Consider the following 23,133-nt stretch of genomic DNA (forward strand, 5'->3'; position numbering starts at 1 on the left):
ATATTATTGAACATACAAAAAAGAATGAGAGAACTCACTTTTATTTATTCTGCAATAAGATTGGTTAAGTTTAGATGATGTCACCTCTTGTTAATGTGAGTCCAGTTAAAATGTACATTTAGACTTAAAAAAAAGATGTTTAAAGCATGATACGTTTCCTGACTATATAATGCTGATTTGGTTTAAGTGAAACTTAAAATAGGTGTTTATTTTGCTGTGCATTTTAGTTGCTTTTAGTTAGGATATACATATGCCTTTATGTGTAGATGATATTTCTAAACCCAGTCCTCCAATGGTATAAGTTTTTTTTCAGTTCCATCACCCTACATACCCATACATGGTTGCTGTAAAATAACTAAAGGCAAATAAAGTCCATGTATTTAGATTCAATGTTGAAATACAAGACCAATCAGATGATCACGCCTGTACAATTGACAAAATGTCATTTTGACCAGACCAGTGAAATCGTGAACACCGGGAAGGAAAAGACAATGAAATACATTTGCTTGCTTCAGTATGTGGATGTGTGCAGGTCAAGACTTAATTAAGCAGGGCATAATCAAGTACAATCAAACAGGGTACATAAATAAAGACTAGGTTTGAATGAAAAGACTATTTAATTGGCAAGAGGTTGCAGTTTGGCGATTAAAATCTCCCACAAGGTGAAAATCTATAACACAGTGTAAGCATGTACACCATCATAATTTGGCATGTAGAAACTGAAAGCATATGGCCTGGTTTTAAGACTCCATGTGTTATCCCACAAAAAAAAAAAAGATTCATAAATATTTACAGCCCTCTTAGATCAAAATGTTACTGCTAAACCGAAAAAGCCCACAATCAGGTCATACAGCCCATCTATATGGCTTTTTGTCCATCTTACCCTTGAGTGTTGAATAAGCCCATTCTTATGGTCCTTATAATATTGTATCTCCTTATAAGAAGGCTTCAAAGCACTGTGGCACTTCAGATAGATTGTTGTTCGTACTTCACCATCATACAGAAAAAAAATAACACTACACAAAAGGCTCAGAAGACAAGATTGGCACAATAAATATTATGGTTGATCAAACCGGACTGATGTTTTCACCTTGTAAACAGGTATTAAAGTCTATTACTACAGTATGTCTACACAAATGCCACTGTGATAAACAGTGAATACGAAAAGGGAATGCCATGATTTACTGTGTCGTAATGTTTACAAATGAGAATCCATTCAATAATTCCATGTGATTCATAAAAGTGCTATAGAGTGTGTAGATCATTACTCAGTGCAGTACTGTAAGTGGCCTTACAGTAAATCCACATGAACTGTCAGTGGTAAGATGGGCAGCGAGGCAAGGCTACAAGTGGTTGTTCTTGGAAAGGTATGCAATAAGAGCCACTGCCACGCCAACGTAGATGCCTGTACCGATGGTGATGGACAGCACAGCTAGGAACAGAGCACGTCTGGAGCTGGAGCTGGCACGGTGAAAATCCCCTTTATTTACTGCTTTGTTAGTCTGGTGGAGAAGGAGAGAGATGCAGAGAAAAAGTAATGCTTCAGTAAATGCCACAGTAGAACAAATTGAGAATAATCAACAGAGAACATTATGAGAAAAAATGGAAAAGAGATGATGATGAGGGAGCAGTGAAAAGGAGAGCAAATAGTGAGTAGAAATTATTAATTGGCTCCTCTCCAGCATCTGACTGACAGGGGGTTCTAGTACAGAGTGGATACATAAATAATTCGAGTGCCATGATTCATTTCTCTCCTGAGGGCACCCAAGCCTTTGAAGTTCAGGAAACCTTGCCAAGATTTAAGACACATTTATATCTCAATGTTCTGAGTTATTATTCTCCTCCAATATGGCAGATGTTTCTCTATAACCTCTTAGATAGTTTCTTTTTCTATTCATTTGAGCTACAGCATACAGTAATGGGGGGGAAAACAAGCTGTCTGCCTCTAGCCTTTTGGCTGACATTTTTGCCTGAGCATGCAGCCATCAAAACAGGCAGCAGCACACTGGAACATAGCTTGATAATGTTAATTGACGGACATAAGCTCTAATCTATCAGCCAATTATATTAGGAAAAGCCAACCTAGCTGCATCAAAAGACAAATTGGATTACTGCAAGCAAGCATCACCAATCAGAGTGATCTGTGGGCCAGGGAATAGGATTGCAGTTTTTCCTTCTATATGCTTTACCTCCACACCCTTCAGCTCAGTTATCTAACACTGTATACTAAGTTAATCAAGTTTTTAGTAAATATTAGTCCCATTTATATGTTTATCAGTTTTATTTCTCGCTCTTATTTCAGCAGGAGTGTCTGTCTGAGACTAGGCAGACTAATGAGAGTGAAACAGCATGCAGGGTCTTTGGAATAGATTTAGAGCACTGGAGAATTTCTCTTTTGCTTAATAAATGAGGTTTAAAGTATTCTCTCTCTCTCTCTCTCTCTCTCTCTCTCTCTCACACACACACACACACACACACACACACACACACACACACACACACACACACACACACACACACACACACACACACACACACACACACACACACACACTCCTCTCCTGAGAGCCCCAGTTTCTCTTTTCTCAGTGCATGGTGAGAACTAGAGGGTAGAGAGTGTCAGTAAAAGTCCTCTGAAATGAAAATTGGAAACAACAGTCCACATTCTACAAAATAATCCACAGTATACATTCATAACACACGAATTCATCTTATGAATTGTGCCTTCATCGTGAGTGTGGGTGTGAAATGGTCAGTGGCAGCGCTGCTGAAAAATGTATGTGTTCTTTTTGTCCCATGAGATCAGTACGTCAGCAGGACATCAGCACAGCAGACAACACTGCAAAATCCACTGGGCTCTAAGTGCAAACACAGGGTGGAGAGGACATGTTTACCTGCTGAGTTCGCAGGCAAGATGACGATCAGTAAAACTGAAAAAGTACAGCATTTTCTACAACTGTTGCTGTGTTTTTGCATTGCATTTTTTAACTTTAACTTCTTCTGCAGGGTCGCTTTTGTGTCACTCCAGCTGTTGTCACACACTGTAATCTCAAATGAGTAGGTGGATTAACTCAGTTTTGGGGAGCTGAACAAAATATGTCTTGTCATACTGTATTCTATTGTATGAGATGTCTTCTGTTGTTAACTTTATCTGACAAATTTCAATAAAATGTCTTGTGACAACAGATTTTAATCCTTGTTATATCGCCACATATACATTACAGCACAGTGGAATTCTTTTCTTCACATATCCCAACTGAGGAGGTTGGGGTCAGAGTGCAGGGGCAGCTGGAGCAGAGAGGGTTGAGGGCCTTGCTCAAGGGCCCAGCAGTGGCAGCTTTGGCTATGCTGGGCCTTGAACCCCGATCCTCAGATCAATAACCCAGAGCCTTAACCAGTTGAGCCACCACTCAGAATTTATGATATTAATAACACAGAGTTATCATCATGACACACATGTGGTCAATGCCTTGCTGGTACACAGTACAAACCTGTATATCAGCTCTACAGTGAAAATCTTTCAAACAGAGATGCATATGTTTTCTGTCGAACATAAATATCTGGTCTTGAACAACAAGGACAAACCAACTAGTTGTCTGCTGGTCTCTCGTCCATTTTTTCCATATTGCAGGAGACAGTAGAGAGAGATATAGTTTATAGTTCATGGGCAGGATAATGCTACATGCTACACAGGAATGGTTTGAGTAACATGACAAAACCCCAGTAAAATTTTTGCTTGGTGTCTAAATTCCCCAGATCTCGATCCAATCAAGCATATGTACTGTGATGTGCTGCATCTAGTTTTAATGTTCTTGCTGATCGGTGTACTGTATGCAACACACAATGCTGGGACAATCATCTGCTGGTTTCAGAGGTTTCCTCTGTTCCTGAGCAGTATTGGAAGGAGAAATCAATGTTTGTCCCATTACATGAGCTTATACTGCTCTACTGTTTTGTCTTTGTGAAAAGAAAATTAAGGCAGTTGCGTTCTGTAATAGTGACTACAATTTCTCTGATGGTGAAGGTTGATTTTTTTCTCACTATATTTCAATCTCAGAATTTCTTACTGGAACACTGTGGGGTAAAAACGCCAATGCCAGATGAACTCCTACAGTTTATAATTACATCTTAAGTTGTTTATTTGTATCTTGTTGGACTTATATAAACATTGTAGGCCTTAATCAATTACTCATGATTTTGTTCACATTTACTTCTCAAATTGCCTGCAATACATTTAAGGAAATTAAATATTGAAACTAATATGTATCTAGGGAAAAACTGAAATACTGTAAGCCAGGTAATGAAGCCGCAATGTATCATATTAACAACCAAGTCAGTATTATTAACTACTAATAAATACAGGGTAATTACTTAATAATAATAATAAACTAAGGGTTGGGTAGTTTATCACAATCTATATTATACTTACAGAGTGTTATACACCTCCTAGAGATGCACTATTGATAATTATCCCAGTATTCTTTAGAAGCTAATAGTGAGTTAGCGGTTAATGTTGTACTACTTATTCATTCCTAATAGTCACTGCATAGTTAACTTTAAAATATTACACAGCATTGTAATATAATGTTTTACTATATGTAGTTATACATATAGGAATCATTTTCTGTTTATGAGGTTGAGTTGTTTTGTTAATAACCTGAACAACCCAACACGATGAAATCAACACTATATGGCCAATAGTTTGTGGACACCTACTGTATATCACTCACTTACAATAATTATATTATATTATATATTATATATACAATAATAATTGTACTTGCTGAAAAATTTATTCATATTTTAGTATCCTTTTAGTATTATAATAATTAAATTCAATGAAATTAAAAAGACTTTCCACTAGGTGATGTTGTATGGCTGTAAAGTGTTTAGTGGGTTTGAGGTCAGGTCACTGTGCAGGAGCATCTTCCACTTTGCGAATCATGGCTTCATGAACATCAGTGTCTTTTGAAGGAACATGTTTGGACTAGGTCTCTTGCAATGTCACAGTATCCCAAAACATTCTGTATCATTTTGTGCTTCTAGCTTAGCGAAAAAGACATAAAGAATGGCCTGAAACTTAATAACAGCAACAGTTATGTGAAACCTGTAGTGTGTACTACTAAGGTGAGGTGCATAGCATTGATAGTTTGTTTCTTCACTTTATACTAATGTATCTATAAATAAGACAGGTATTAAAAGCTTTATTATGAAACGTTAATGTGAAGAGCCTACAGATGGCTCACTGAAACATCCTTTCCTTACCAGCATTGAACAATGACTGCAAATGAAGCTGGCTTCAGAGAAAAACCTTCTTGAAATTCTTTCCCATGAGGCATAAGTAGGCACTTACTATGCAAATAAGATTAACAATTCCATTGTTCTGGCCAGATGAGGAACTCTTGTAATTACTGTTTTACTTTAAGTATGCCTGATTAAGACTAAATCAAAGCAAACCTGATTAACAGTGGCTCAATAGTGGCGATACATGGAAAAGATGAATGAAAATATAAGAGAAAAAGGTGCTCCAAAGATGAAGCAGTAGGTTTAATGTATCTCTAACTATGAATTGGATTCAATTATTACAAAGCATTAAGTACATGAGCAGCAGGATGAAACAGTGGGTGGTGTTGTCTCCTCACAGTTCTAGGCTTTAGAGACGCAATGATTCAGAGCTCTGATTACTGTCTTTGTGAAGTTTTTATTGTTCTGCCCATGTATATGTGGGTCTCATTCTTCCACATCCAGAAAAACATGCAGGAAGGTGGATAGGCTATTTTAAATTTTGCCTAGAAGTGAATGAGTGAGTGTGCCTGGTGCCCTGTGATGGACTGGAGTCCCATCCTAGCTGTATTCCTCAAGCTCAGTGTTCTTATGCTAATCCAGCAAAAATCTTATAACAGTCCCAATAAAAAAGTTGGTGTAGATGAAAAAGTGAATTTTGTACATCACAAAATAATACTGCAGGATGATTATTGGTGTTGCCATTATTATAAAGCTTATAAAGATCCTTATAGGGTAATGAAAAAAACAATTTGAAAGCTGTAATGAACACACAAACACATGTAAGAACACTCACAGCTGTATATATGTATATACATGTAAAGTGTTAACTGCTTTGTCTTTATTGCCTCCGTTTGTTGTCCATGGAAGGTGTTTTTAAGAGCTCATGCCTTACAAGGCCCACTCTAGCACATTCCCATGCCAGAATATTACATAAGGAGTTTACTCATACAGCATGCTCTAAAACCAACAAATCAGATTATGCACAGCGGATTAGCAAAAACAGATGCTGCAGTTCATATACACATATGAGGAATAGCATTTCTACCTCTTCATAAGAGATCATTTATTTGATGGATTTTTTTGTGAAGGCATTTTTATAATTGTGCATGTCTATAAGAAATAAGGCTGAAACATACACAATCAGATAGTTATGGAGGAATCCTGCTCATATTTTGAGCAGAACGTGTTCTAATTAGGAACGAGGTGGTCAAAGTAAATGTTTTGCTGACTCTGCAGTGGTTTGAAAGGTGGTGCAAACAAAACATTGAGTAATTCATTATTTTTCTAGCAGCCTGGGGAAACACTTCATATGGTCCAATTTTGATATATGTAGTTCTTAAAATTACAGGCTGTTCTAAACTGAATCTGAACTGAAATCATAATAAAGTTATAAAATCTGGTTATGTCCAGCAGTAAAAAAAAAAGAAATTCTGACTCCAATAAGCAGTACCAAAATTGTGTAAAAGCATTATTAAATTTAATTTGCATTTCATTTAATGTGTAATAAATATATAAATAAATAGATAGATAGATAGCTGACAGAAGACCTGCCCATGCAGCAGACATTTACTCTTTAATAATATAATATCTTATATTTAAAAGGCAGACATTTGTGGTCTAGTAAAGATTTTCAGTAGAAATTGTTTATCTCTACAGTATATTATCTCAGTTGGAATAATCTTAATCTAATTTAATATCAAGTTGAGATGGCCACCTAATCTACTCCTGAAAAACATTATTGCCCGTTTGGGATATTATCAGTTGGGAATTGATTATCAGCATCATTTATTTGATTATCAGCATCATTTACATTTCTACATCTCACCATCTGAGTTAAAAGCCATCTAAGGCATTTAAACACAAGCCTCATCATTGTTATTTCACTTGAGTGATCTCTGTTCATGATAATTGATTGGGAAAATCACTGATTAATTCCTCCAGGTCTGTCTGATTTCTTATAAATTCGTTTCTGTATTGTCATCTAACTGCTTTTTGATAAGGTGACAGCTTCATTTGCATTCATTTTGGTATGACAGGTAGTTATTCAGCAATTTGCTCAAAGCATGACATTCATTTTGCGAGAAAGTGCATTTAGTTAGTATGATTTATACATATTTACACATTCTGGATTCACTGCTGTGTTTGTTAAAATGTGTTTGCTAAACTTACATCTTTACAGGCAGACAGCTAAGGAGATGTTAGATAGAAACCTAAATAAAAACATTTACACTCATTTTGGGGAATTCACAAATTGGGGTACAAGGGACAGGTTTTTCCAGGCTGACATATACAGTATTTCTTGTTTAAGCATGCATATGTATACCATGCTGTAATTAGATATTTTTAGATATATTGAGTCGAAATGTTGGCTGTGTTTTTGTGTGACAATTTTATTTTCAGGGCTGTTTGTCAAAGATCTCTTCATGTAAAAGCTCATGCAGTGTGTGTGGGAGCCTCCTCTGCACTTTCAGTTTAGTGTGGACACTGTTACTCTGACAAAACAACAGCCTGCAAGCAATAAATGTTGTGTAATGTGAGCAATACAGTGATTTCTGAATTTTAAATGTTGCCCAATGTCCACTAGACATCAAAGAGGATGTCAGATTATAATGCTCTTCAATGTTAATCCAAAATATCAGGTATACAAATAAATTATTCATACACTATGGTGTGTGTGTGCTTCCAAATATGTTAGCTTCCAAAATACTTCAGAGAACCTGCTGTTCTTCCAGTCCAGTGCGTGCGATAAGCTCAGAGGATTCTTAGGGGGTTTCAGGGAATTGATTTTGGCGTGGGCTTAGTTGCTTGGGCCTGTCTGAGTAAACTTTTTTCTTTCATACGGAAGATTAGAGAGTTGTAGGTGTTGATTCTTGACGTGATGTGAGCGAGTGATATGCTGCTGAGCTGCTTTTCAAGTCAGCATTTAAATATCAGGGAATTTTTTATCCTGTCTCATTAGTACAAAGTAACTAATTAGTACAAAGCAATAGATGTATTTACTAGGTTTCGATAATTTATCTGTTTTAAAATGAGTACATTTGTACAATAAAGAAAGACGTCAAATACTTTAGCTTGGAACCACCGACAACTGGCACTTATCTACTTCCATTTTTGTTCTGTACTCCAGAGTGAACATCACACAGGACTAAAAACCCACTTGACTGTGCAGCAAGCAGAAGTCATCTCTGTTTGAAAGAATAATGTCTCCAGAAATCCTTATACTGTATTGGTGTTGTTGGTTTTACAAAAAATAATAACAATAATTGAGGCAAAGATCGAATCCTAATTTGTTAATTTTTTAAAGGCATGTATATACATATTTTTGGTTCAGAATTTGAATTTGAACTTCATAATGAGACATGAGACAACAAAAAATAAATAAAAGACCAGGATTTGATCTAACATAATAAGAATAAACAATAATGACATTTGATATTGGTGTGATATCTTTGTACAGTGAGGAGCAGGTGTTAAGAGATCTTTACCTCATGAGACAGGTAGAAGGCAGCGATGCCAAGGGGCCAGAAGCAGCACAACATTGAAAAGACACTGAGGCCCAGGTGGTCTCGCGGGGGCATCATCAGGAAGTTGTCTTCACTCTCTGAGTCACTTGAGTACTCACTCTGCAGAAAGTACATGAAAATTCATTATCGAGGACAGGTTATTTTACTTTATTTGTACACTTTCCAAACCATTTCTAAGCCACAGAAAACAGCAGATTATTGTGTCTCTAATCTCTTATTTCTAAAGCTGATGAGTTGCTACTGAGGTGAAGCCATTGCAGATGCATATTTAGCATAGCACATTTAATGACACACTTCCAATAACTGTTGATTCATCTGTGCTACAGAAACATCTGTGTTATTCCCTGAAGTATATCATATTTAAATTTGCCATATTGCTCCTCGCAAACAATAGAATAACTCGCTGTTCAAGTAACATTTGTAAGCAAGCGATATAATTAAAGGGAAAGATAATCCATTTTGAACAGAAGTGTAATCTACTTTTGAAGATGACGGTCATAAAATCTAGAATGGTCGTCGTCATTGATCAAACATCACATCACGCCTTAGTCGCACAGTAGAAGACACTCGGGAATGATTCGAAAGTCACATCCCTCTAATCATTTACACTTACTTGTTAGTCAGACAATTTATCTTAAGCAACATTCACAGAAAGCAAGTGTGATTTAAGCAGAATAATAGACTTTACCTCTATTGAGAATTGCAAGAGATTCTCCAAGAGCCAATGTAGTACAGTAACTATCTAATTCCATCACTGAGGACTGTTGTGTAAGAAGTGTTTTAGGAATAAGAAAATTATCCAATGAATATAACTATAGATGATATTGCACTACAGCTACAGCTCTTTGAATGCTGGGTTACTTATATGGTTGAATAGATGTTGCTCTAGTTATAGTGCTGAAGCTGATCTTAATGCAAATGAAGCTGATCTTAATCCCTAGAGCCAGTACAAAGAGACAAGTAGAGGTATGACTCAGAAGACTTCTTAGTCAACAGCTTCACTTTGTTTGCTGAAAGGTGAGCCAAGACAAAATAAAATCTCTCGCTGAAACAGTGAGTTAAAAGTGGAAGACAAATCTTTCATCAAGGCTGCAATGTTGAAGCAGGCTGAAAAGTTGTTTACTATAAAAGATTAGCAGGCCAAGCGCTGATCCCTGGGGAATACTTTACTTTTACTTATTATGCCTTGGTCACATCCCCTTACAAAGCACTCTGTAAGTCTCAAACTGTATTTGTGACATCCTAATAAGAGTTGCATGTGTTGTTTATGTGACTTATCTGTGAACTCCAGATGGCTGTCTTTGCTTTCACCTTACTGTTTACATGTCTAGGCTGAAACAGCTTGTATCCAATGCATTTCTTGCCACCAATTTGTACAAAGTTGGCCTTTTGCATATGTTCACAGACAAGGACATAATGGGCAATGATTCTCTCTCTCTCTCTCTCTCTCTCTCTCTCTCTCTCTCTCTCTCTCTCTCTCTCTCTCTCTCTCTCTCTCCCGCTTATGCAACACTATTTAGAACTGAGCTGTACTCTATGTGCCATGGCAACATAATCTTTGAAATATTATGGAAACATGTTGCAGAGGATGAGACAATGAGACAATAGATCAGTAAGAGTGTGGAGGATTTTACACCAACTCCACATAAAAACAGCAAAATATATCAGTGAGAAAGATATCAAAAGCAAGCAGTGGTGTTTTTACATACATAACAACTGAAGTTCTAATTTGTTTTTTGTTTTGTTTTTTTATTTTACCATGTGTGAGTTAAAGACTTTACATGAGTTAAAGACCTTACATGAATACATATTTAAAAAAGCATTGTGTTTCATCTGAATAAACAGTATCATCACCAACTCATAGAAAAGACATTAATAAAATATTATATAAACCAATCATCATTAGAAGGCTGAGAGACTAGGGTTCAGTGTAAGGCCAATGATTCTGTCACACAGCTTCTAAAGTACACCAAATTAACTTCAGAAGTGGACGTTACATAAACTGCCTCAAACTGTGTAATGGGTCTTAATTAATTATCCATCATCTTTTACACTGGTGTATACTTTTGATGATGTCTTTTGCATTACCTTTATAATATTTCTAGTCTACATTTTACAATTATTTATCTAAATATTTATCTGAGTTATGTTCTAAGATGATACTGCACATAGGACTAGAAACATTTTACGCAGAGCAGTGTGTTATGGAGAGGAATGGAACTGTATAACTACAGTACACTAACACTGTAGTGAGGTTGCATGCTTTGAATTGTAATTGCTTCACTAATATGCCGAATTTTAAAATCTTAATTCCTAAATATTTTAAAGGATCGAAGGAACTTTCAGTAATGAAATGGATCTGTACATGCCATGTAGCTTTACCCACTACAATCTGTTCAGAGTGGTGATCAGGAGCACTTGGTCCAAACCAATGCTGAGAAGAACATTGCATAAATCATTCAAGACACTCAAACAGTGCGTAATAATGGAGTATTTCTATTCCACAGTATAATGACAGTGTAATGTCATTTTTTTCATTATGAGAATCATTTATCTCTGCATGAAAGTGTATATAAATGTTTGATATAACTGCAGTTCATTCAACATGAGAAGAGGGTGAAGTATGTATTCATACGTACTCAAGAGACAAGGGTCAACGTCAGAATGTATGCATATGCAATCACATACATTTACTTTCACCTGATAAACCTGCAGGCATCACAGACCATTTATTTGCATAAAATGTATCTGTCTCTATGTAAGGATGCATACATCCACATAGCAGTGCTTTGAAATCACATACATACAATTTATGTGTGCATACAGGTGCATCTCAACAAATTAGAATGTTGTGGAAAAGTTACATATTATTTTTTCTGTAATTCAACTCAAATAGTGAAACTTGTGTTTTATATAAATTTAGTACACACAGACTGAAGTAGTTTAAGTCTCTGGTACTTTTAATTGTGATGATTTTTGCTCATATTAACAAAAACTCACCAACTCACTATCTTAAAAAACATGCTATTGGTGACATGCCAATCAGCCAATCAAAATGCTCTCTCAAGTTGGTTCACTAGGCTACACAATCATGGGGAAAACTGCTGAGCTGACAGTCGTCCAAAAGACAATCATTGACACCCTTCACAAGGAGGGTAAGCCACAAACATGTATTGCCAAAGAAGCTGGCTGTTCACAGAGTGCTGTATCCAAGCCTGTTAACAGAAGGTGGAGTGGAAGGAAAAAGGATGGAAGTAAAGTGTGCACAACTAACTGAGAGGCTTGTCAACCAAAATCAATTCAAGAATTTGGGTGAACGTCACAAGGAATGGACTGAAATGGACAAGGCATCAACAGCTACCACACACAGATGTGTCAAGGAATTTTACTACAGTTGTCCTCTTGTTAAGCCACTCCGGAACAACAGACAACATCAGAGGCATCTTAGCGGGATAAGGAGAAGAAGAACTGGACTGTTGCTCAGTGGTCCAATGTCCTCTTTTCAGATGAGAGCAAGTTTTGTATTTTATTTGGAAACCAAGGTCCTAGAGTCTGGAGGAAGATCATAGCCCAAGTTGCTTGAAGTCCAGTGTTAAGTTTCCACAGTCTGTGATGATTTGGGGTGCAACGTCATCTGCTGCTTTTGGTCCACTTTGTTTTTTGAAAACCAAAATCATTGCACCCATTTACCAAGAAATTGTAGAGCACTTCATGCTTCCTTTTGCTGAAAGATGCTAATTTCATTTTCCAGCAGGATTTGGCACCTGCCCACACTGTCAAAAGGTCCAAAAGTTGGTTAAATGACCATGGTGTTGCTGTGCTTGACTGGCCAGCAAACTCACCAGACCTGAACCCCATAGAGAATCTATAGAGTATTTTTTATTGGTCCTATGAAGTATTCTATTTTTTTAAAATAGTGAATTGGTGGGTTTTTGTTAAATGTGAGCCAAAATCATCACAATTAAAAGAATCAAAGACTTAAACTACATTAAGTCTGTGTGCACTGAATTGATATAATACACAAGTTTCACTATTTGAGTTGAATTACTGGAATAAATGAACTTTTCCACAACATTCTAATTTATTGAGATGCACCTGTGTATAACTGTTTCTTGTCAATATAGGAAGCCAGGTCATGTCAAAATATAGCATGATTACACAACATTGCATTTATACTGTCATGATCAGCACACCTGCCTCACCTCCGCACCCACAACGGAGAGAATCGTCTCCGGAGTATTAAGCGCTCCCGGACTACACTTCCCACTACACCCCGCTCAGCCTAATCAGTGCACCAGCTGTTCTCTATCAGCTGGCGCACTTAAATAAGCAAACGAACTTGATCCCATTGCGAAGTCTTGATTTGCTACGGCTATCATTCTGAGCGTTGTCTGATTATTCCTGTTTCTGGTTTTTGATCTGTTTCTGTATTTTGCCTCACGACTGATTTCTGCCTGCCCTGACCTTTTGCCTGTTGTTCTGACTACGTTTTTGCCTTACCTACACTGTCGTGCTTACCGGTACTGAACTCTGCCTGTTGTTTCCGAGATTATATATTAAAGCTGCAAATGGATCCTCAGTCTTACGACTCATCATTACAGAAGACTTCGCCCCCAAGCGATCCAGCAGCCGTCTCTCAGCTTGCCACCCAGCTCTCCGCTCAAGCCCAGCAGCTCGCCGGACACCACCAACAACTAACGCGACTTACCTCGCTCATCGGAGAGCTCGCTGCGGCGTTACAAGGTCTGCGAGGCTCCGCTGCGGCTCCGAACCCTCCGGCACCGGCGCCCCGCCCGCCGGCCGATCCAATCGCGACCCCAGCTGTCACCAGCCCGCGGCTCGCGTTTCCGGAAAAGTTTAACGGAGATCCTGGAAAATGCGGAGGTTTCTTAATGCAATGTCAGCTCTTTGTGGCGCAACAACCGTCCCTGTATCCGACCGCCGCTAGCCGCGTAGCGTTTGTGTGCACGCTCCTCACCGGGAAAGCGCTGGAGTGGGCCACGGCGGTTTGGCAAGAGGATGGCTCCGCCTTCCCCACGTTTGAACACTTCCTCTCCCAATTCTGCGCTGTCTTCGAGCACTCCGCCACGGGTGAGAGCGCAGAGGAGCGTTTGTTGGCCGTATCTCAGGGCGACCGTCCCGCCGCTGAGTACGCGCTGACATTCCGTACGCTCGCCGCCGAGACAGGTTGGGAGGAGCGACCCCTAAAGGTGATCTACCGCAAAGGGCTGCATCCGGGTCTACAAGCCGAGCTCGCCTGCCGTGATGAAGGGAGAGATTTGACGGAGTTCATTGACCTGTCCATCCGCATTGACAATTTGATGCGGACACGTCGACCTCCTACGCACACCGCCCGACACGCGCGCGAGACACTTCGCACAGCCCGACCGGCGGACCCCGAGCCCATGCAGCTCGACGCCACGCACCTCACGCCTGAGGAGAGAGCAAGACGCTTCCGCTTCCAACTCTGCCTCTACTGCGGAGAAGCCGGTCACAGACTGGCCGCCTGCCCCAACAAGCCGCCCGGCAGACGGAACACATCGGTGAGTCCTGACCCGCTCATTCCTCAATCTTCGAACTGCGCGGTAGTACAAGTACAAGTTGAAATATGGGGGAAAATGATTAACCAGTCTGCTCTAATCGACTCCGGCGCCGCGGGCAATTTCATGTCAAGGGAGTTTGCGCAAGCCTATAACGTGCCAGTGACCCCATGTGCTTTTCCTTTGGCAGTGGAGGCGGTAGACGGCAGGCCGCTCAGTGAGGGCCCCATCACGCACATCTCCAGGCGTCTCCGGCTGCAGGTGGGCCCTCACCATCAAGAATACCTACCTTTCCACATCATCCGCTCCCCGCGTCACACCCTCATCCTAGGCTTCCCCTGGCTCCAACTTCACAACCCCGTCATCTCCTGGAGAGACCTGCACATCTCAAGCTGGGGCGAAGCATGCCACCGACACCAGCCACTGCCTCCGAAAACCCCACGACCCAGCACCACGCTCTCTGTATGCTCCACTTCCACCACCTCTAAACTCCCAGCGGAATACCAAGACCTTTCGGCGGCCTTCAGCAAGACTCGGGCCACCGAACTACCACCGCACCGGCCCAGTGACTGCGCCATAGAACTTCTGCCTGGATCCACTCCACCCAGAGGGAGAATCTTCCTGCTGTCGCAACCAGAGACGGCAGCCATGAAAACCTACATCGAGGAGGAGCTCCAGAAGGGCTTCATCCGACCCTCTGTCTCCCCGGCATCCTCCGGGTTCTTCTTCGTGAAGAAAAAAGATGGAGGCCTCCGCCCATGCATTGACTACCGGGCGCTGAACGACATGACAGTCAAGTTCCGGTATCCTCTTCCCCTCGTGCCGTCGGCTCTCGAACAGCTCCGCCAGGCCCGATACTTCACGAAATTGGACTTACGCAGCGCTTACAACCTCATCCGGATCAGAGAGGGGGATGAATGGAAGACCGCCTTTTCGACCCAATCAGGCCATTATGAATATTTAGTCATGCCGTTCGGCCTTTCGAACAGTCCCGCGGTGTTCCAGTCATTCATTAATGACGTGTTCCGCGACATGCTGGACCGCTGGGTGGTCGTATACATCGATGACATCCTTATATATTCAGAGACCATGGAGGAACACACCCAGCACGTGCGGGCAGTCCTTAAACGTCTCATCCAACACCGTCTGTACGCCAAGGCCGAAAAATGCGAATTCCACCAGACCTCCACGACCTTCCTAGGCTACGTCATCTCAGCCGAGGGGGTCGCCATGGACGACTCCAAGGTGCACGCAGTACTACAGTGGCCCCGACCACAGAGCCTGAAGGAGTTACAGCGCTTCCTGGGGTTCGCTAATTTCTATCGCCGCTTCATCCGTGGTTTCAGCACTGATTGCGGCCCCGCTCACCTCTATGACCAAAAAAGCATCCACTCGGCTTACCTGGTCCCTTGAAGCTATAACGGCATTCCGGCGCTTGAAAGCGAGCTTCACCTCAGCTCCCATTCTCCACCACCCGGATCCAGACCGGCCGTTCATAGTAGAGGTGGACGCCTCTAATACGGGGGTGGGAGCCATACTGTCTCAACGCCAGGGCCCGGCCAACAAGATGTTTCCGTGTGCATACTTCTCTCGCAAGCTATCTCCGACGGAACGCAACTACGAGGTGGGGGACCGAGAGCTGCTAGCCATGAAGGTAGCATTCGAGGAGTGGCGGCACTGGCTAGAGGGCGCGGTACACCCGTTCACCGTGCTCACCGACCACCGGAACTTGGAATACCTTCGCGCCGCCAAACGCCTGAATCCCCGTCAATCGAGGTGGGCCATGTTCTTCACGAGGTTCAGATTCACAGTGACCTACAGGCCGGGGACCAAGAATATCAAGGCCGATGCCCTGTCCCGCATGTTCCGTGAACCCGGCCCGGACACAAGCCCTGAACCCATCATCTCCGAAGCCCACATCCTCGCGCCCATCCAGTGGGACATCATGACGGAACTAACCCAGGCCAACGCCCACACACCACCACCTGCCAATTGCCCTCCATCCCGGACCTATGTGCCCGAGAACTGGCGCACGAACCTCCTGGAGCTCCTACACTCCAACCCCAGCGCCGGCCATCCCGGCGTCACAGGCACCCTACACCTGGCTCAGAACCAGTTTTGGTGGCCGACTCTAGCCACAGACGTGCGCGAATTCGTCCGAGCCTGTACAATCTGCAATACCTCTAAGCCCTCTCATCAGCTCCCCGCGGGCTTACTGCTTCCCCTGCCCACGCCTCAACGCCCCTGGTCCCACATTGCAATTGACTTTGTCACCGACCTTCCCCGTTCCAACAACCACACGGTTATCCTCACCGTGATCGACCGATTCTCCAAGGCCTGCCGTCTGATCCCCATGCCGAAACTTCCCACAGCCTTCGAGACCGCGGAGGCATTGTGCAACTTTGTCTTCCGGTACTATGGCCTGCCTGAGGATATCGTGTCCGACCGCGGTCCCCAGTTCACCTCACGAGTCTGAGCGGCATTCTTCAAACAACTCAACGTGAACATCTGCCTCACCTCGGGGTACCACCCGCAAGCCAACGGACAGACGGAAAGGCTGAACCAAGATCTCATCCGGTTCCTACGCTCCTACTGCCACGATAACCAGACCGACTGGAGCACATACTTGATGTGGGCTGAGTATGCTCAGAATTCTCTCCTCAAACCCGCCACGGGTCTAACCCCATTCCAGTGCGCCCTGGGATTTCAACCTCCTTTGTTCCCCTGGTCCGACACACCCTCGGACCTACCGGCCGTTGACGAGTGGTTTCGTCGCAGCGAGGACACATGGAGCGCGGCGCACCGGCAGCTACGGCGAGCCATTCGCAGGCAAAAGACACAGGCCGACAGACGCCGCCGTGAGCACCCCGACTACCAACCCGGACAGTGGGCCTGGCTGTCCACCCGCGACCTCCGCTCCTCCGTCTGCCCTGTCGTAAGCTCAGCCCACGGTTTGTGGGCCCATTCCGAATCATCAGACGGATTAATCCAGTCTCCTACCGCCTGGCACTACCCCCGTCATACCGCGTATCTCCCACCTTTCACGCCTCACTTCTGAAACCCGCGGAGAGACCACCGAGAGACCCAGAAACCTCCGCCGAACCACCAGCACCCCTCTTGGTTGACGAGGGAGAGGCATACCAGGTCCACGAATTGCTGGACTCCAGGCGCCGACGGGGCCGCCTGGAATACCTAGCCGACTGGGTGGGGTACGGCCCGGAAGAACGCTCCTGGGTCAAGGCAGAGGACATCCTGGACCCTTCACTCACCACTGACTTCCACCTACGCCACCCAGACAGGCCCGCTCCCCGGTCTCGTGGTAGACCTCGACGTCGCACACGTCCTCGCGTCAGGAGCCGCTCGCAGGGGGGGGGCTCTGTCATGATCAGCACACCTGCCTCACCTCCGCACCCACAATGGAGAGAATCGTCTCCGGAGTATTAAGCGCTCCCGGACTACACTTCCCACTACACCCCGCTCAGCCTAATCAGTGCACCAGCTGTTCTCTATCAGCTGGCGCACTTAAATAAGCAAACGAACTTGATCCCATTGCGAAGTCTTGATTTGCTACGGCTATCATTCTGAGCGTTGTCTGATTATTCCTGTTTCTGGTTTTTGATCTGTTTCTGTATTTTGCCTCACGACTGATTTCTGCCTTCCCTGACCTTTTGCCTGTTGTTCTGACTACGTTTTTGCCTTACCTACACTGTCGTGTTTACCGGTACTGAACTCTGCCTGTTGTTTCCGAGATTATATATTAAAGCTGCAAATGGATCCTCAGTCTTACGACTCATCATTACATATACTGTATAAAAAAATAACCCTTTATTAGCTCTTTATCAGTCCTTCATCAGTAATCTTACTGTAAGTATTGTAAGATTACATTCTGCATTGGAGTACAGTTGTAGTAAACAAAGCACATAAACCTTTCAATACTGCACCAGTCGGTTCTTAATAATAGGTTCCCAACTATCAGTGGTAGTGATTAACCGGTAGGCTAGGTCAATTAATACAATTACATAATCTAATAGTATAAGCTACTAGACTGTCATGACAACAGTTCAACATCAACACTACCCTTTAAACTCATATCAATTTATTATGGTTTCATTATAGTCTACGTCTTGCAGCCCAATATTTAGAAAAGATTTTGAAATCTGAGTTTCCTTTGAATTGCATACAATATTACTTCAGGCACTATACAAATGTTTCAGAGTGAATCAATGTCCCCTTAAGACATATGGAATCATAAATTAGGCATTGTTTACAACATCCCTTCTTCTATTTATGGTCAGTTTTTCCCCTGATTACAAAACCTTTTAAGAGCAGTGAAGAAATACTGCACATGTGTAATAAATGTCAGTGTGAATACCAGCAGGTTATGCATGTGATGCTCTTTATAATGTAAGCTCAAAGGTTTTTAGAGGTTATTTATTGATGTTGAATAGATCACAGTGTGAGTAAACCACAGCACATCTGCAAGCCTTCTTCTTCTTCAGCTTCTTCAAGCATTATTGTCACCACATAGAGATCTGCAGAATGTGCGGCAGTCTTAGAACAGGTGGCCTAGGCAGGTTGGAAACAGCAGGAAACTGGCTATCCAGACTGCCCTTACACTCAGACCCCTCTCCCTTAATACACACACACACACACACACACACACACACACACACACACACACACACACACACACACACACACACACACACACACACAAACACAGCCAGAAATATGGATTGCTTCCAGTGAAACAAGACTGAAGGTTGAAAAAGAAATGAATGGTGACAAGTTCGACTACAATGCAAAAAAAAAAAAATGCTGAAAATTATATTAGCTTTGATGAATCACCTACAAACATCTGAAACATCCCAGTATTGTCAGTACTTGTTTAGAATGTGCTGTCTTTTTTACCCTGAAATTGTACACTACTGCTATAATTTCTATATGTGTCCATATGTGTGTTTTTATGGTTATTATCTGTAGTGGTTTTCATTCAGTGCAAGATGCCTTATAAATAAAAGTTACATTCTATGTTATGTTTTTGATTTATAGATAAACAATTTTAACATCATAAAGTTTATAGATTACAACAATGACACATATCCAGATCCTACCTCCAACTCTTGAAACTCATCGTCATCATCCACATCATAAGAGAGTGTATGAATCTTGGTATCCTCCATAGATAAATCCAGGAATTTGTTGTCAGTGAGCATGAGCCCATCTTTAGTAACCGTAGCGGTGGAGTTAGCAGGAGCTATGTCCTCAATGAACGTGGTCTCACAGCAGTCGCTTCCCTCTCCCCACGCTCTCAGTACTCCTTCAGGGTACAGGATGAGGTTGGGCTTATAAAAAGGGTCCAGAGCCTGGGGCAAGGCACTGGGGTTGAGCAGCTGTGGATGGTGCCCACTAATCCGTGTCCCAGTTCTGTCCTGACCTGGATGCTCGGAGGAATAATTGACCACCACATGGCCCTGATACTGTGGGGCAGAGTACACTGACACTCGCCCTTCCTTGGTCTCCACCATTACACTTCGGGTGTTGATCAGACCATTGCATTTGCAGCACTCAGGCCCCAAGTCACCACCACCTGCTGTTGATAAGTTTCTCTGAGCAGGAGGATCTTTCTCCTCTTCTGCTCTGGGGGCAGTTCTGAGCCCTGTTTCCATTCTGACCTAGTGAGCACTGTTGTTGTGGATGGTCCCTGTCCAGGCACTAGATTGCCTCATCAGTACTTCCATGAGGTGGAAGCATTGCCCTGTTCTCTCCTAGATAGAACCACAGCAAACAGAATCAATCATGTTTACCATTAATAGTTTTTACTCTAATATTCATGATCTACTCCATTGTAAAGAAAATTTTCACATATAACGTCAGGAATCTTTTCTTATAACAAGGCTACCATGACTGATTTACATACACACATACATACACAATTAGAAGTTACATTTATGCTATTCTTCTATATTTTTAGAAATGAGGCCCAAGGATCAACACATACATTCTTCATATAAAATATAAATTTTATATAAATTATATGGTGTAAATTATACTGGAGATGTTTAAGAATTTAATTAGTTGTACTTAGAATCTGTCAATAAGCACATGAAAGCACATATTGCTATATGACTATATACAGAGTTTGGAAAAAGTAATGTGAACACCCATTGTAATAGGGGTTAATATTATTTGTGTAGGCTACTGTGAAAAAAAATGTTGTGATTATCATTTATGTGTTTTTCTTTGCCATATAATGCCAATATGAAAGGAGTTGTGCTCAGCAGTGGTTAGTTTAAAACATTGTTGAAATGGGTGACTTGTCAGACTTCCAAAGGGAACAGATCATGGGAGCTCTTTAGCACCTGTAACCTTCAAGAGCAACAGCCTCCACGATTATGACTGTGTACACAAAGCATGACAGTACTTCATCAGTGAAGTATAGTGGATGAAAATCAAGACATAATGATAGGGACTGTGAAACTCTAGTAAGGACTGTGTCCAAACAACACAAAACTACTGCAGCAAACGTGACAGCAGAACTAAATGTCCATCTTTACAATTACTTTGTTTCTACAAAAAACAATCTGCAGAAAACTTCACAAAGCCAAAATCCATGAAAGAGTTGCACTTGCTAGATTACTGATCACAGACACAATGCAAAATGCAAAAAGATGGTGTCAAGGTCATAAACCCTGGACAGATAAAGTCTGGTCAGATGAATCATCATTTACAGGACATTATTCCCAACAGCAGATCGAGATAATGGATGGAAAAGCCTCAAGGAACAATAGCTATACTACTTGGACTAGCCCCAGATGGAGCATGCCAATGTGAATAAAGGCAGGTCATAATGATTGAGTAAATTATTCTTCTGCACTTTTGGTCTCATACAAAGCAAAATACAGCACAGATATTCTTTATACATATTCAGAATACTAAAGAACTCACTGCTGAAATAGCCCAGTAGTCCTGATTTTACTTTTGAGTCCTATAAACAAATAAGGAATACAAACAATATTGTCACTTCTCAGGAGTAGACCTTTCTTTTCATATGAGTTCTAATAATACATAAGCTGGCATTTGCTATTGTTGTTTCCTTTGACAGTAGCTACTGCTCAAGGTACAGAGACAGGATAAGGAGGCTGGATCCCAAGCGCTAACCTTGGTTTTAAAGCAAAACTACAATTATTACTTGAACATGAACATGCTTTATTTTGTTGAATTGTAAATTTTATACCTGCAGCACTTCACAGTTTCTGGACGGCTGTATTGTTATTCACAGTAATGCAAGAAGCATTTCTTCTGTTGCTTGAAATGATTATTGGCTGTGATGTCATTCTCATCAAATAATATCTCTAGTAGTAGCTGTACCTCTCAGTCATTTTATTCTATGACCTAAAGAGCCATTTCAGTGTTTTAATATAACCTTATATATATGATACATCTTTACTAATACTACAAATGTTGATGTGAAAACCTATTTGTAATTGAAAACTTAATCAATTATTCTTTACACATTACACTTGTAAATAAACCATAATGGAAAGCAACACAAAATATCGATTGAGTGTATTTACTGAATAATAGAAATTACAATGAATGCCTAAATAATAAGTTGGACTACAAAGGGTTACTACAAAGACAAACAGCAATAATCCTTTTGAATAGAAAGTTTTTGTGACAAAGCTATATCACTTAGAATTGAATATGAATTGGATAGTTCGATTCGTAGTTACACTAAACGATTAATTACAAAATAAAGAAATAATGCATGCAATCAGCAGAGAGTAATTATTTTTCTATTGCTTTTGGTTAAGTGTTGGTGCTGTCGACGTTTTGGGGCCGCAATGAGAGCTGTCCATGGTACTGCACTATAAGATCCAAGGAAGAAAGACAGAAAACTAAAATAAGACGACAAAAACGTGTCATTCAGCATTCAGTTATGCTTAAAATTCTTGAAATCCATGAAATAAAGCTAAAATTTCAAAAGAGACAAATGCCAAACTAATCGTCTCTAACCTTTCGAAGCGCGTAACTAACAGCAACCTGGCTTCTGTTGTCTCTCGGCGGCATCTTGGTGCAATCATTCATTTGCGGTACAAGTTCGTGATCTGACTGGTAAAGCAAGCGCTTACCTCCCGTGCCAAGTGCGTGCCATTCGACGTCCAAAACACACGCGGACTTGTGTGCCTTCAGTCCGTCGTGATATGCATGCACAACAGTAGAGAAGGTTAAATAAAAACCTCTATCCAAAGAGTAATATTTGTGAAATGAGAAGGAAAATCAGCCAGCTGGTGTGGACTCGCCTTTCGTGTGGAAGCCGTGTAGAGGACGCTGCATGGTGACACTCTCAGTTGTTTATTTAATTTATTTATGTATTTATTTATTTACGTATCACGCACTCTTCTGCATTTCAAACATGCTTCATCCAAGCTATTGGGGCTGTCTGTGTGTCCTGAACGTGTGTACTGTCCTAATATGTATAAGTGCGCTCGCGTTCCTCTTGGTCCTAAAGAGCAATCTGCTCTGGGACATCCTACACACACCACACCGTCATTCTAATAAAATCTTAACCAATTGAAACCCACATTATGCCTGTTAACATTTAACCGATGCATATAATAGTGTCCTATGGATTGCAAAATATAACTCTAATAATATATAACTCTAATAAAATTGATATAAAGTATGATGTGTGAGAAAAATCATTGTTACACAATTACAATAGTTAATCCAGTCAATGAGGCTATCAAATTTCTCCGCAAACTTTGGTTCCTTTTGGT

At 41.4% G+C, this 23,133-nt stretch overlaps 1 protein-coding gene across 3 annotated transcripts; it reads right to left on the reverse strand.

Annotated features, from left to right (window-relative positions):
- Positions 1-1,260: 1,260 nt before the first annotated feature.
- Positions 1,261-22,867, reverse strand: LOC113645052 (synapse differentiation-inducing gene protein 1). 3 transcript variants are annotated; one of them, XM_047812978.1, is made up of 5 exons: positions 22,486-22,867; positions 21,299-21,338; positions 19,465-20,118; positions 8,772-8,909; positions 1,261-1,502 (listed from the first exon to the last, which is right to left on the reverse strand). In XM_047812978.1, exons 3-5 carry the CDS (start codon positions 20,017-20,019, stop codon positions 1,344-1,346), a joined length of 852 nt encoding a protein of 283 aa, XP_047668934.1. In that variant the 5' UTR covers positions 20,020-20,118; positions 21,299-21,338; positions 22,486-22,867; the 3' UTR covers positions 1,261-1,343. The 3 variants fall into 3 exon arrangements, with proteins under 3 accessions (XP_047668934.1, XP_027006154.1, XP_027006152.1); XM_027150353.2 differs by lacking the exon at positions 21,299-21,338 and having other exon boundaries at positions 22,370-22,867; XM_027150351.2 differs by lacking the exon at positions 21,299-21,338 and having other exon boundaries at positions 22,486-22,866.
- Positions 22,868-23,133: the final 266 nt, after the last annotated feature.

The sequence above is a fragment of the Tachysurus fulvidraco genome, chromosome 4, assembly GCF_022655615.1.
Source record: "Tachysurus fulvidraco isolate hzauxx_2018 chromosome 4, HZAU_PFXX_2.0, whole genome shotgun sequence".
Lineage (NCBI taxonomy): Eukaryota > Metazoa > Chordata > Actinopteri > Siluriformes > Bagridae > Tachysurus > Tachysurus fulvidraco.

What these genes read in the sequence shown, in the direction of transcription:
- LOC113645052 (XM_047812978.1), bottom strand. Translation starts at nt 20,019, where the DNA reads ATGGAAACAGGGCTCAGAACTGCCCCCAGAGCAGAAGAGGAGAAAGAT. An exon ending in ATGAGTTTCAAGAGTTGGAG is followed by an intron (nt 8,910 to 19,464) that starts GTAGGATCTGGA and finishes TACTTTCTGCAG; the next exon opens with AGTGAGTACTCAAGTGACTC. An exon ending in CCTTCTACCTGTCTCATGAG is followed by an intron (nt 1,503 to 8,771) that starts GTAAAGATCTCT and finishes CTTCTCCACCAG; the next exon opens with ACTAACAAAGCAGTAAATAA.